Source organism: Neopelma chrysocephalum, unplaced genomic scaffold (assembly GCF_003984885.1).
Source record: "Neopelma chrysocephalum unplaced genomic scaffold, ASM398488v2 Primary Assembly neopelma1_59, whole genome shotgun sequence".
NCBI lineage: Eukaryota > Metazoa > Chordata > Aves > Passeriformes > Pipridae > Neopelma > Neopelma chrysocephalum.
Window position 1 is genome coordinate 29,590,912 of NW_020897714.1, and position 14,426 is coordinate 29,605,337.

The 14,426-nt window shown below is 44.7% G+C and overlaps 1 protein-coding gene across 15 annotated transcripts in view; it reads left to right on the forward strand.

The window, feature by feature from the left end:
- The window catches only part of CACNA1C (calcium voltage-gated channel subunit alpha1 C), a 433,748-nt gene extending 419,413 nt beyond the window's left edge, over positions 1-14,335 (forward strand). For 10 of the 15 annotated variants that reach the window (XM_027680722.1, XM_027680724.1, XM_027680721.1 and 7 more), the window contains 5 exons: positions 819-947; positions 1,362-1,471; positions 3,473-3,576; positions 6,367-6,690; positions 6,953-14,335. In XM_027680722.1, coding sequence (XP_027536523.1) covers positions 819-947; positions 1,362-1,471; positions 3,473-3,576; positions 6,367-6,690; positions 6,953-7,249 — 964 coding nt within the window. In that variant the 3' untranslated portion in view covers positions 7,250-14,335. The remainder of the gene's footprint in view (positions 1-818; positions 948-1,361; positions 1,472-3,472; positions 3,577-6,366; positions 6,691-6,952) is intronic. The other 5 variants (XM_027680727.1, XM_027680731.1, XM_027680735.1 and 2 more) reach the window with 2 other exon arrangements.
- Positions 14,336-14,426: the final 91 nt, after the last annotated feature.

The window sequence follows — 14,426 nt, forward strand, 5'->3', positions numbered from 1 at the left end:
ATGACAAAATAATGTTTCCTCTCCGGTCCCTGAAAGATGGAAAAAAAACCTACCACACTGCTCTTTTCTGCAATTGCTAGTAAGAAACTGAGATTGTCTCCAATACCTCCATATCAGTACCTCAAAAATTCAAGCTACCTTCAGATTTTACTTTACTCAGAAAACACATATGAGTGCCCAAATGTGAAACAGAGGGACAGAGAGGAGGCAAGCAGGGAATTAAGGGCTGTTACACCTAAGGGTCTGAACAGATCCTACTGAATTCAGTAGAAGCACTCTGCAGTTAGTAATGAGGAAAAAAGGGACCAAAAGTGAAAAAGACAGCGGGGAATGAGAGTGTGAACAGGAGGCAGAGGGCAGAGGTGGTGCAGAGTAAGGGATTTGGGAGGCAGACACCAGACATCACAGAGCTGAGAGGGTTACTGTGAGTGTCTAGGAAGCTTCTCTGAAATCCATAACCAAGACTTTTGTAACAAGAGCCCATCTCAGATTTTACTTTGAATTCAGGTGAGGTATATCTTTGTAAATGTGGTCAGTGTGATGTGCACACTGACAGAGTTCATGTAGTCACAGATGACAATAATACATTTACAGTATTGTTGAGCATTGATTTAAGAAACTCGTCCTCTGACAGAGGACACTAACGAAGGTTGTTGCTTTGTATTTGTGAACTCTGTAGCTCTGCTCAGTCATTGATTTTTCTATGATGGCTCTTCAGCATTATTATAAACTGAGACAGATGGAGCCTGTCATTCTTGTCTTTATAACAGGTTGTCTTTACCATCTCCGTATCTTGACTTGTCTTTTTTGCTCATTAGCTCCAGTTCCAGAGACAGCCAGCTGGCAATTGTTTGCCAAGAGGAAGTGTCTCAGGATGAGACTTATGATGAAAATTTGAATGAAGACATTGAGTACTGTAGTGAACCAAGTCTGCTCTCTACCGAAATGTGAGCTTTGCAGCTTTAGTCAAGGTGTTTGGGTGGTTCTTTGATAAAGGGGGAAAGGTGGGAAGAGGTGACCTTTTCCAATTTATGGGATAAGGTCAGAACCTGCAGTTTAGCCCTAGAAGTAACATTGAAAAGAATATCTTTCACCTAGGATTTTCCTTCTTCTCTGAATGAGGCATCTGGATCTGCAGGGCCTTTCTCCACATTCCCTTCTACTACCTGATGTTCCCAAATCTCATTTTTAGAGGGGTTCTCTGTCTCATGGTTGTTACTGCTCCTGGACCAGTTATAGCTTGAAGCTAGCTCACTATTGCATCCTTCTGCTAGCATGATCTTCCTGGCTTCCTTACTGGGAGAGGAGTTATTCTGTCCAATATCAGCTGCTTTTCTAAGTCCCTCTGTTCTCCTTTCCAGGCTTGCATACCAAGATGATGAAAACAGACAACTCACTCCACCAGAAAACAGCAAAGGAGAGGACACCCGGCACTCTCCGAAGAAAGGGTTTCTGTGCTCCTCAGCACTAGGTAACCTCCCAGCAGGACACAGGGGCTGTGCTCTCCTCTGCCTTGATGGAGTCTCCCATCTCGCTGGGGGACTCCCAGCCTGTGTGGGCATAGGGGTTGCTGTTTGCTGCCTTTAGCTTGTTAGACCAGGAATCCCCCAGTGCGCAGATGATCCCGGTCACGCACATGACTGTGCTGACTTTATGCTCTCAGTCAGTAGATGAACCTGTGGCTGTTTGGATAGTCCATGTGATGTGTTTGATAAAGCCTGTAAATTAGAGGAGTTTATTTGAGCACTGTGGACTCTCCAAACAGTCACCAGGGAGTCACTGAATGGGCTAGCCTTGAATATACGGTGTTCTGGTCTGTGTGTATTCAGCAAGGAGAGGTTGTCTCTGTTGTCTGCTACCAGGAACACAGTGAACTACTGATTAATTTAACACAACACAAATTTGTTACCTACTGTGATCGTACCTGGAGATTTTCAAGTGCTTGAGCCTGTAAACTACACTGTCAGGTGAAATACGTGAATCATAAGATTTTATGAAAGTGAAATCCGTGAATCACAAGATTTTATGAAAGTATCAAGACAAATGTAAGAGTCTGTGAAAAAATGAACTCTTCTAGCTACAACATTTTTCAGCCTTTCTCCTGAGTATTGGTGTGGAGAGCAAGGACATTGCAGGGAGAAACCGAAAAGAATCATGTGTATAAAATATACTTTATATATAAAATAACAGTGACAGACTAGGTAGTGTAATGTTTAAAGTGAGGCTACTGAGTCTTCACTCAAATCCTTCAGGATGCTTGTACAATTGAGTGTTCTAAAAGCATTTACTTTATTTCAAATCTTAAAATATTAGGCAACAACAGTTCCTATCTGTAAGGCAGTCAGTCCTTGATACAATGCTTCATTAACTACATCCTAGTGAATATTTATACAGTGATGTTAAACTCATTTTCCTAATTGTTTTTTTTCTCTAGAAAGAGAAAATACTTTTAACCTGCATTGTAACATTCATTCTCTGGGTTATAACGCAACCCCTCCCAACCAAAATCCTCTCCAACCTCTGAGAGGACTTTTTCTCAACAAATCAATATTATAGATACATCCTATTTTCAGAATTCTTATTATCTTTCCTTCTTTAGAAAAATGTCATCAGGATCAAGAAGTCCCCAAAATATTTTAGTGTGCCATGCAGTGTGTCATGCACTAAATCTTTAATATTGGATTTATTTGCTATTCTCCAGAAGTAAGGCCTTTGCACTTTTTCTTAAACATACTTTGCAGTACTCTTCAATTTTTAATAGGGAGAAGAATTTCTCTTATTTAGAGAAATAAAGTTTAATTTTATAGCAAGTAAACAATGCGACTGTTTCAACAGTTCCCCCTAAAATCCTAAAATCTTTTTTTTCAAGAGAAAAAAAAAACTTTTTTCTCTTCCCTTCTTTCCAAACTTTGAAAATGCCTCGTGTCTAAGTCACCTCCCTTTCACTAGTAAATTCATCATTGATTAATTCACTTGCACTTGACCTTGCTATAGACACAGTCTCATAAACTGTGGTATGTCTGGCAGCTAAGGGACACAGATCACATGCAAGCAGGAGGCCAATGTCACCTGAGCAGCCTGACATCCCCTCTGCATGTTGTGTACAGCCAGGCACAGCACCAGAGCCTCAGCTGCCATCATCAATCCTGACAGGGGCTTTGTCTGAACCAGAGAGGTCTGAGAACACTTCCACTGTTCAGGAGGGAAAACAACTGCATGTGCTTTAAAAGAGGAAAAATAAAAATCATTTTTCAGAATTTTATCTGAAGATAGTGTTGGTCACAATGCCTCACTGCTTTTTGCAAACACATGTGCTCTGGAAAGGGCAAGGTGTCAAGGGAAAGTGGGCAGAGCTGAAAGTGAGGGTGTCTTTGCTGTATCTCCAGTGGGACTGCACTAAAGGAAATGGAAAACAGATTACCTGTAGTGTGTTATGAGTGATGGACACAGTTGTGTGTGATTGCTGTTTCAGGTCGAAGGGCATCTTTTCACTTAGAGTGTTTGAAAAGACAGAAGAACCAGGGCGTGGACGTCTCGCAGAAGACAGTTCTGCCTTTGCATCTGGTACATCATCAGGTAGGTGTTCATGACCACAAAGGGCCCAGCAATTAAACTGAAACCCTACTACCTGCAGTGCCTCCCCAGTGTATCCCAAACAACTTTTTAAAAGCCGTTTGGGATAGTTTCTCACCCACATCAAGGATCCAGTTTTTAAAAATCAGATTTGCCATCACGCTCATTCCTGCTTTCAGGATTTTTATCATTCCCAGAAGAATGCCACAGGAATATGTCCTTTGCAGTCAGCAGAGTTATCATTTTCTGATGTCAGTAAAAGAATAAAATAAAATACTAGCTAAAAGATAAAAATAGCTACCCAAATTGCATGCTGCAGTGCAATTACACTGGCTTTGATGGTAGTGTGCATATGAATAAAATGTGCAGAGTCTACTTTCATATTAATTAAAGGTAACCAGTAACTGTAATTAATCACTTTAAAACATAGTCTGATTACATGTCATTAATCAGCTTCTCAAGCCCTTTGTAACTGTGTTCAGCAGCCTAGCAAATGTATGCTTAGGCACGTACCTAGATGATTAGCCAGCTGTCATACTCCAAAGCAGATTTGTGTCTTTTATTTTGATGATGCCACTTTTTGTCACCATAAAAGAAACAGGTGCAGATGGTAGTGCCAGCCTTGCAAGGCTGGTGTCCTGCTCCATGCAGTTCCCCGGGGCAGGCAGAGTGGCCTTGTCACCTCCTTCGCTGCCACAGGGGTACAAAATGCTACACAGCAGGGCTGGGAGAAGTGAGAAGTTAGAGCAGAGGAGTGAGAGGTGAGTATGTTTGAGGCTCCCTGGCTTTTCTCACCTCCACTCCCAGAGAATTATCCTTCAGTACTCAAGTTCCAGAAAGCAGTAGTCTTTAGAGATTACAGCTGTGGCGGGGACAATCAGAAAATTCCTTGGAGCAAGGAGGAGTGGGCAGGAAACAGCTTCCCACATTCAACACGGCAGCAACTGCCCTCCTGAGACTTCCTGCCCTCCCATGGCAGTCCAGGCAGAGGGAACACATGCCTCCCACCCTCTCAGCCCACCCAGCTGGCAGAATCACCTCCCTCCAACCCGTATAAATAGGATGGAACTACTTCATCCCTCCTCATCCCACCACAAAAACCTAGAGGGATGGGGCACTGTCCACCCAAGTGTCACTCAGCCAGACTGAAAGGCTGCCCTGCAATAGGCATCTGGCCTCCAGCTGACAACATCCCATAGTGTTCACACGTATACAAAAATGTCAGCCTAAAACAGTGCTTAAAACAAGAACATGAGAGTGGACAGGTTGCCTCTGCAAAGTGTAATAGATTCTGTTGCTGTGAATGCCTGAAGAGGTATTCTCATGAAATACTTGTACACCACAATATGTAAATGTATGCAGCTGAAGCTCAAAGCAATCCATAAGAGCTTCTTTCAGCTTCCTCAGCACCTTATATTTTTGATAAAACACTTTGTTATATGTTAAAGCCAACAAGTTGAAAAATTGGTTGCGTTGTTCTGCCTGACAAGTCTACGTCTCTCCTTGAAGACCTGGCATTTAAGGGATGTGCTGAGGCCATCGTAGCCTGCAGGGCATGACTTATACAGAAGAATTTTTAAGGGCTTTCTTCCTCATTGATATCTGATAGGAGTCTGCTAATGTCTGGCAAAATCTTGGTGAACCCTGTAGGTGACTAATAATTAATTCTTTTGTTCATCTGTCACTGAAGTCATCAGCACAGCATAGTTATCAGTTCCCAAGGATTTCAGGGGCAGATGGGCAGAGCTTCACTTAACATTAGATAGCTTAAAGTTATCTCTCTAGTTTAAATTGGTCAGTTCAGTCCCACTGTGGTCAACAATGGGAAGGAGCATCTTCAAAGGGCAAGTTTAAGTTTTGTATAAGTCTTAGAGAGCATTTTCAGAGAGAGCATTTTCAGGCAGGGATTGAAGAGACAGGAGGCTTGCCAGTGTCTCTCTACACAGTTAGCTTAGACTACATGGAGCCTGCAGATAGCTGAAGCTGGGTGAGACTAACCCCAGACTGAACAAAGGGATTTTCTGCAACACAATCCACATCCTCTCGCATTTTCCATATATTTATTTCATTGCTCATACTGGGCTGCAGTGAGCTCTGTGAGATGAGCTTACAACTCTGACTGTATTGCTTATAGAACAAGGAGGCAGTCACCATGAATAAGGCATCACATCAGCCCTGTGCAGCATGGGGCTTCTTGAGAAATTTGTTATAAAAGAAGGCTGGATGACTCAGAGGTGGTGTAAATTATTACAGGAAGGACTTGGATGGCTGACAGTATATTGATCCTCCCACCAACACCAGATGCCTTAAAATCCAGTGGTAGATTTAAAGTCATTGCCAACTGCAGACACATGTAAAATTCACGTGTGGTATCTATTCAGGTTCCTCAGTAGACACTTAGAGAAAACACAGCAACTGGCAGTAAAAGCTCACGGTATGTGTGGTGGCAGTGGTGGGAAAATGAATTGCTGTATCACCCCCTGGAGAAGAGGTGGTTTTTGGCAAGGCTGTGGGGAGCTGGGCTGCATCCCTCCTGTCAGTACTGTGGCTCCAAGGCCAAAGAACTGCAGTTGTGAAAGCTTTCAGTCTGGTTCTTGGAACTAGCACAGGGCACACCATTTCAAGGAAAACGAGTTTGCAGCAAACGTCCAAACCCATCAAGGAGCTGGCAGCTGTTTTCACAAGCCTCGAGACTCTCCAGGCCTTTCTTGGGGAGTTTCTCCAGAACCAACTCCTTCCAGCCCTACTGCCAAGTGCAAGCTCTCACTCATCTTGCTCCTCCTCTGTCCACAGGCGTTAGCAGTGGCCGGCCTGAGTCCCCTGCTCCAGCGAAGCCATTCCCCCACCATGTTCTCCCGGCTGTGTGCTACGCCCCCCGCCACCCCCTGCAACCGTGGCTGGCAGCAACAGACCATCCCGACCCTGCGCCTCGACGGGGCAGAGTCCACTGAGAAGCTCAACAGCAGCTTCCCGTCGGTGCACTGCGGCTCCCGGTTCCCCGACAGCACCGGCTGCAGCAGCCCCAGGAGAGCCAGGCCAGTGTCCCTCACCGTCCCCAGCCCGACCGCCGGGAGCAGCAGGCAGTTCCACGGCAGCGCCAGCAGCCTGGTGGAAGCGGTAAGACTGCAGAGTCACAAAGGACACTGTTGTCAAAGCCAACTAGAAACAGGGCCCATGGAAGAGCAGGGCAACAGATACGTTGCTGCCCACAATGCCAAGAGTAGGAGAGCCCATCTCCAAGCAGCATAAATGGGAGAGGGACCTCTGGGGAAAACACAGCAGTGAAGAGGGTTGTGTTAGAGGCATGACAGGGTTGACAATGAGTACTAACGTGTACTAATGTGTGTCTTTGTTTCTGGTTCCCTGCCTGCTTTTGAAGGTCTTGATTTCGGAAGGACTGATGCAGTTTGCTCAAGATCCAAAGTTCATTGAGGTCACAACCCAGGAGCTCGCAGACGCCTGCGACATGACGATAGAAGAGATGGAAAATGCAGCAGACAACATTCTCAATGGTAACAGCAAGCAGAGCCCCAATGGCAACCTCTTGCCTTTTGCTAACTGCAGGGACCCAGGGCAGGACAGTGCAGGAGAGGAAGAGGAAGAGGTGCAGAACCCGGATTGTAGAATAAGTCAGGAGGAGCTCAAGGACAGCAGGATTTATATCAGCAGCCTGTAGTTGCCAGGGCTGGAAGCGATGCTGGTTTTTTATTTGTTTCAATGTTCCTAATGGGTTTGTTTCAGAAGTGCCTCACTGTTCTCGTGACCTGGAGTAACCGGAACAGCGTTCTTCATTCATTTCTGTTGGGACGAGTCGCAGAGTTGGGTGGTGTAAGAAAGCTTTTCAGGAGCGGATATAACCCCAGCACGTGTCCATGAAGGAAGAGTGAGGAGGAGGAGGAAGAGGAGGAGAGCAAGCTCCCTCTTTTTTTCAGTCCCTGCACAAGGAACGACAACTGCCTCCAGAGCACGAAGGGGAACCTCAGCTTCCTGTGGATGGCCCTAGCCAAAAGGACCCTGCGCCAAACGGGTGTCTTTCGACTTTGCTTGTAAAAATCATTTTGCACATATTCTGTATGAGCCTCACCGTCTCCATAAAGCCAAGGCCCTTTGATTCGGAAGGAGAGGAAGACTTCTGCTGTGGATTCCCATGCCACAAGGGGGAGGAGGAAGCAGGAGAAGCGCAGGGGTGCCCGAGGGGCAGGCGGCGGAGCTGCCCAGCCCCGCCGAGACTCCCAGGCAGTGGTCCCTGCCAACCAATCCGAGCGCAGGCAGCCACTCCTGCCGACCAATCAGAGCTCGGGCAGTCACCTGCCAGCTAATCCGAGCTCAGGCAGCCTCCTGCTGGCCAATCAGAGCTCAGACAGCCAGCCATGCCAGCCAATGGGAGCGCCGCCTCTGCAGCGGGGTGGAGCCGACCTGCCCCGCCCATGCTGAGGTGGTGGTGGGCTCGTGTAGATCCCTTCTTGTTTTGCAGTTTGATATTTCCTTGAAAGCATGTTGCAGTTTTTATTTTGACTTTTTTCTTTTTTTCTTTTTTTTCTTTTTTTTTGAGGGAGAAGGGAGTGTTTACAGCGTTTTGTAATCACCTACCTTTTTTGGTTTGGTTTATTTTCACCTTTGCAAATGTTAAATTGGTTTGATCATGTTGTATTATTTAAACTGGGGGGGTCTCCATTGAAATTTGGTAGAAGTATAATGATAATAGACAAGTTTTACCAACCATTATGTACACCAAGAATTTGTAATTTTATTTACTAGTAACTGAAACCTTTTTTTGTTGTTGTTTTATAATTTAAAGATAGTAGGCAATGCACTTGATATAGTCTTGCACATTTGAGTGATTGATTTGGGTTCTTTTTAGTGCTAAGTATATCTGTGAGTGTGGGAGCAATACGGGGCGAGTGTGCGTGTGCGCGTGTGTGTGTGTAAGTGCATGCAGCTCTCCACATCCTGGTTTGAGCTGCAGGAGATCTGTATCTGGGGCCATTTGAATGCAAAAACAAACCACTGTCTCTGCTTTTGAAAAGGGAATCAGTAACTTTGCATTTTCTGTTCCACAAGATATGCAAAAACAATGCAATAATATTAATTTTAAAAATAAAATTGTAAGTTGTGTTGGCATTAAAACTGTATAGAAAAAAAAATTGCGGGGGTGGGGGGAACTAAAAAAAAAAAACCCAGAAGGCGTTACGCTTCAATATATTCCGTGTGATGTTTTATTGCATTGATAATGTTTCTGTTGAAGAAACCGTTATACTTGAATTCAGGTCAGTTTCAGTATTTTTCAAATATTTTTTTAAAATGAATTGCAATTGTGCCAAGCAAAGATAATGAATTGAATTAAGTTTGTTTAAAAAAAAAAAGAAAAAAAAGAATCACTTCTTGTATATTTTGCTGCATGTCAAGTGAATCATTTCGTATTTGGAATGTGCCAAGCTTTATCTTTGAACTTTTAAGTGCTTTTCTACGTGTGGTTGGGGAAAGGGGTACTATTTTTTTTTCCTTTTTTAATTTGTACAATGAACAAAGTGTACCTGGTGTAAGTAACTATTCTGCAATCCACTGACAGGTTGAACGTTACTGATTTTGCATATCTTGTGTTCATTTTCCTTCTTCCTCACTCCCTTTTAACATGCACGATGACTTTATTGGTAGAGAATCTTTCTTCCCTAGACTGGGACATTTTATTCAGGCTTTATTTTCTTTCCTTTTGCTCAATTTCTCTAAAGGTCTCATCCCACTCAAGGGTGGCAAGACCCCCAAGCCCATTTGGCAGATCCATCCTACATAGTCAGCTGGCACCAGCAATTCAAGGAGTGGGGGAAAAAAATCTGCTTTCAAAATTATTTAATTAGATATCTGATCCTGCTCAATTATAGCAGGGTGCTGGGATAAGAAATGCAAGAATCAGAATAGTTAGCAAAGTAAAGTTGTCTAACTCTGGCCTGGACTGAAAGCAGAGGGTAAGCGAGGGAGAGAGCTCTGGATCTTTATTAGGAGAATTGCTGAGACTGGTCAAGATGCAGATGCTGAGTCACTTTTGAGTGTTCCTATGTATAGTCTCAGTCCTCTTCCCAGACTTTAGTGGATGGGTCAGATTCTAAGTCACAAAACATCTGACAGCACAGCATGTCCCAGCCAGATTTCCTGACTAGTGAGTATGAAACTGTCTTTTCTCACATTGATACTCAGCCCTAACCCATGAGAGAGGCTGAAAAAAACAGGCATGTATTGTTAGATTTTTTGCAACTGATTTTTGTCCAGACTACTGCTGTTTTTTCTCCCTTCTCAAGATGGTTCACAAATTTGCAGATCAGTGCTGAGTTAGGCGGTGTGATCTGACTCAGAGCTAAACTTCCATTCAAATCTTGAGCTTCTGCAGATGTCCGAGAACACCATTTATTGCATACGTTGATTACATTATTTTTGTAATGCTCTTGTTTTTCTTCTTGATTCTCTGGGGCATAAAGGAGAAATACCAAAGGGTGTTTTTGACAATGCACTTTTTGAACCAGCCAGTATCAGCTCAAGATACCTTCAAAAAAACCCCAAGTACGTTTAAACTAGAGAAATACAAATCCATTTGTACAACCATCTGTCATCAAAGTTGTAATTCAAGACTTCCCTGGAGAAAGTAACCAGCTGATGTCGGTCAGTCTCACCTTTTCCATCCCTTGTGCCCGTATCAAGATGGGCACACAAGTGTGTCTCCCTTTGAGTTTGTTGCTGCTAGTGCTGATATGCTCCAAAGGTACTTGAAAGAAAAGATTACTGTGCCTGGCAGTGTAAGGGCTCCCTGTCTCATTTTCTTCCACTAGAAAGTCCATCTGACTCTCCCAGTCGGAGACAGAAGGTCTTCTCTACTCCTGACAAACAGAACACTTATCTAAATTAGTGGTGACTAAGGGCATTTTGGATGCTTGGCAGCCTGTGTCATCTTTGAGGACTTTTCTTGATGGGAAGGAAAACGGCGCAAAGGATTATGCCCCACACATTCCTGGTGAAAGCTGCGACTCCCTCAGGGGTCAGAGCCTACAATGCCCAGGGGAAACTCTGCTCTGTCCTAGGTCCTGCAAAGTGGAAAATGTATGGCTAGCAGAGAATGCAGATGGCTTTTGCAGTTTGAGGGGCAGGTGTTAAATTTAGTAATTGCTGGTGCCAGCTGTGCAAATTTCTCTCTCTGGGGAGGGCGGCATTTTTATTTATTTTTTTTCATTTGAGGTACTTCCAATGTGCACATTGTGACAGGCCTGAGCAAAGAGCTATTGCCTCCTTCAAGTGAGGCAGAGTCTGGGGGACAGTGGGAAGGAGGGGGCAGGTTTAGTTCCTGGAGTGTTTCCCTGCGTATGGGAGTGGATGGTGGGTACGTACAATCACTGTGCTGTGGGTGGAAGCTTTGAAGGAACCGATGGCTGAGGAGTGGCATGGAAGGAAAGGAAAGAAAGGGGAAAAGAAAACAATCTGCTGTTTGCCTGAGCCTCTCTGACTTGCAAGAGTACACTGCAGACTAAAGACATTTCTTCTAAAACAACAAACCTCCTCCCTGTACCACTCCTGCTCATTAGTCCAGACAGTACTGGGCCAGCCACACCGGGTGCATTTCTTTTTTTCTTCCTTATTTCTGTGTGGCTGACTTGATGGGAAAGAAAGTGGAACTCATGATCCAGAGCTGGAGTTTCGATACCCACAGACCTTTTGTGCATCATCTGCCTCTTCAGCTGGACATGTGGACGATGATGGTGTAGATGCTGCTGCTACTGCAGGGGTCCCGCCTGGTTTATTACCCTGCCCACCACACCCCAGCACGGAGGGACAGCCAGAGAGGCGCCATGTACAGAATCGCATCTATTTCTGCTTTGTTTTCTGACTCAGAACCCTGCCCCATGACTACGACAACAATGACAACAACAACAACAACAAAGAAAGGGCAAATGCATTTTTTACATTTCTTGATAATTTCCAAAGCAATGTATCATTGCTTTCTTTAGACTGACGCCAATATAACAGTTGTATGGGTCTCAGCCAGGCTCCTGTGTCTTTTCTGCCTGATAGTTTCAGATTGCTCTATGGAATGTATGCGCGTTTGCACACAGACACAATCACGCGGGGTGGCGGCACCACGAGCCCGTGGGGTTGCTCACCTGAGTCACAGATGAAGTTGGAGGCCTTGCTTCGTACGTGTAGATGAGAAACCCCAACCCACTGGTCCAGTGAGCTGAAGTGAAGCAGCCCTGCTGGGACAGAACTGAGTATCCTAAGATATATGCATGGTCCTGTCGTGACTGTCCCCACGGCAGGGGCAGGGTGGGGGACAGGAACACTGAATGGGGAATTTGGAGCACAGTGAAGTCAGTATAAAATAAGTAGAATCCAGTTGGGGGCTTCTCGTGGTGGTGAGATTTTATCAGTTCCCATAATGAAAACTGTAGTGCATATAAAGAAAACATTCCAGGCCATCAGAAGCCCCAGTTCCCATCTTGCTAACATGAGGCTGGAGGGCACTAGAGGCCACAGAGGTTTTATTGATGCAAAGAATGTGGAAAATAGAACTGGGCCCTGAAAAATTTAATTATGTTTTCCCCCCATTTATTTTCTTCTTCAAAGAAGTCTAACAAATATAATTCTCAGTAGCTGCACAGGGTTTCTTTTTCTTCTTCTGAATGCTGCAAAGTTTTTAAAGTTTTATTCTGTGAGCAAGCCCAGGGATCCAGAAGGTTTCCAGTGGGATCTCAGTCTGTGGAGCTTTTATCCCTGTTCCTGCTTTGTTTCTGGACGGCTGAAACCACTATGGCCTTGCTGCTAGAGCACTCTGAGGTGGGGGGAGGTGAGGGCAGAAGCTCAGCAGGAGACATGTCCTGTACTGAAAACAGATTGGGCTCCAATTGCTCTCAGAGAAGTCAGTAGCATCACACTGGAATGGAAAAAAACAAAAACAAAAACCTCTTCTGATACAAACTTTAGTGTTCTAGTTAAATCCTCCATTCTTCTTCTGCCCCTTACGGGGAGCTTAGCTGTTAACACCTAAGCATAAAAAACAGGCCTTCTTTAGGGGCACAGGGCTCGACTCAGTTGCCTAAACGTGGGCGTCTTCTGTCGCTTGAGATACCCTACAGTACCCTGTTGGGTCTGCAGCAGCTCGTTCAGAAAGGCACAACTCTGCCCCAGGCAGGGCTGGCGTCACAGCCCCAGAGGATGGCAGAGATCTCAGGTGGCCGGAGACAATTAGGCAACTTAATCAAGTCCCTTTCTAAAGGGCTAATTGAGAGGAGCAGCACCTATGACTGATGTAATGAGGGAATCTTCATTAGCATTACCAAGGGCTTAGTTAGGCAGGATCAGGAGCTTGTCTGCACACTCCCATGCCGTTGTTTTTCTACCCCAAGTCAGGCACACAGCCTCCTCTCTGACAGGCTGACGTTCCCAGCGCTCTGCCCAGCCCTTACGTTAGGCCAGGTTTAGTGGCTGCATCGCAGGCCCAGTGGAGCAGGGGCAAGCCCAGGCGAGAGCAGGCACCCCTCCACCTGATAACAAATTTTCCTGCCAGCGTTCAAACAGCCCCTTTCCAAAGCTTTATCCTATTCAAGACAGACCCACAAACTCAGACACCATTTGCTAGCCTCATAATTTGGATGAAGAAATACCTGTGTTTTTCTGTTAGCTCTTTCCCCAAACAGGCTTTTAGTATTTTAAGCATCCTGAGTCAGTCTGCTCCCATCTCAAGCACCTAGGTAGACTGGCAGCCAATACTATCTAAATATCATCAACTTTATGATTGCTCATAGAAATTATTGTTTCAAGCTTATTCAGTCTTGACAGTTTGAATGTGGGAAGATTTTGTAGGAGGAGGAGTGAGATTGTAAATATCTCTTTGACAAACATTGCTGCATCACACACAAAAAAATAAAAAGGGGAGATACTTATAAAACTGCCTTAAAAATCAATTCTGAATGATGACATCTCCCTCCAAACAATTGCCGCTTGATAGAGCAAGGAATGAGTCACTTTGGGTGAATTCTGGCAAGAAGTGGTTGGAATCTAGTCCTGTTTCAGGAGTGAAAGTGTAATTTAGGAGCTGATCTCTCACTCAGTCTGAATTCACATCAGCACCGATAACTGAGCACTGCAGGATCAAAACAGTTTAAGGTCTGGGGGGTGCTGTATCTGGCTGCACCTGGATGGTTTGGGTGTGGCCCGGCAAGGTACCAGTGTTTCCCAGTGACTTCAGGGAAGATGGGGTTCCTCAGCACCTCTTAAGTTCAGGCCCTGGAGCACCATTTCCTGCTCTGATCATCAGCTATAAATGTTGATAAATATAAGTGTTTTGCCTTCATTTGAATTGCCCAGAGCTGTAAAATGACCTCTCTCAAGTATAAATCAGCCCAGATATAAACCTCCTCTCCCACTCTTCCCTACACTCCCTGCCCACCCTCCCAGCCCTCCCTTGCACCTCCACCCAAGCCCTTCCCTGTCTCAATTCTTTACCTCCTTCCACAATTTTATATCTAGTTTTCATGAACCCACAGAAATGCTTTTGTAAATAATGCTGTACAGTTTGTAACCGTCATGTAAGCCTGTCATCAGTGCCAGAGTCCGTCTTGCCCTCTCGCACGTTTTAAAATCAACAGAGGAAAGTTAGAGTGAGTGGCCCGCCAGTGAGCTATAGGGTCATCTCTGTGTGGGACAAATGTATATTCCTGTAAGATTGCATTTTTATCTAAGGAATGATGTTATTTTAAAATTGCTAATAAATTTCTAAACAATGTCCAGATTTGTTTAATATTGTAAATGTTATCAAAACTCCTTTTGACGTTGCTCCCTTCTCCCAGCAGTGGCTGAAAAATAAGACGGATTCC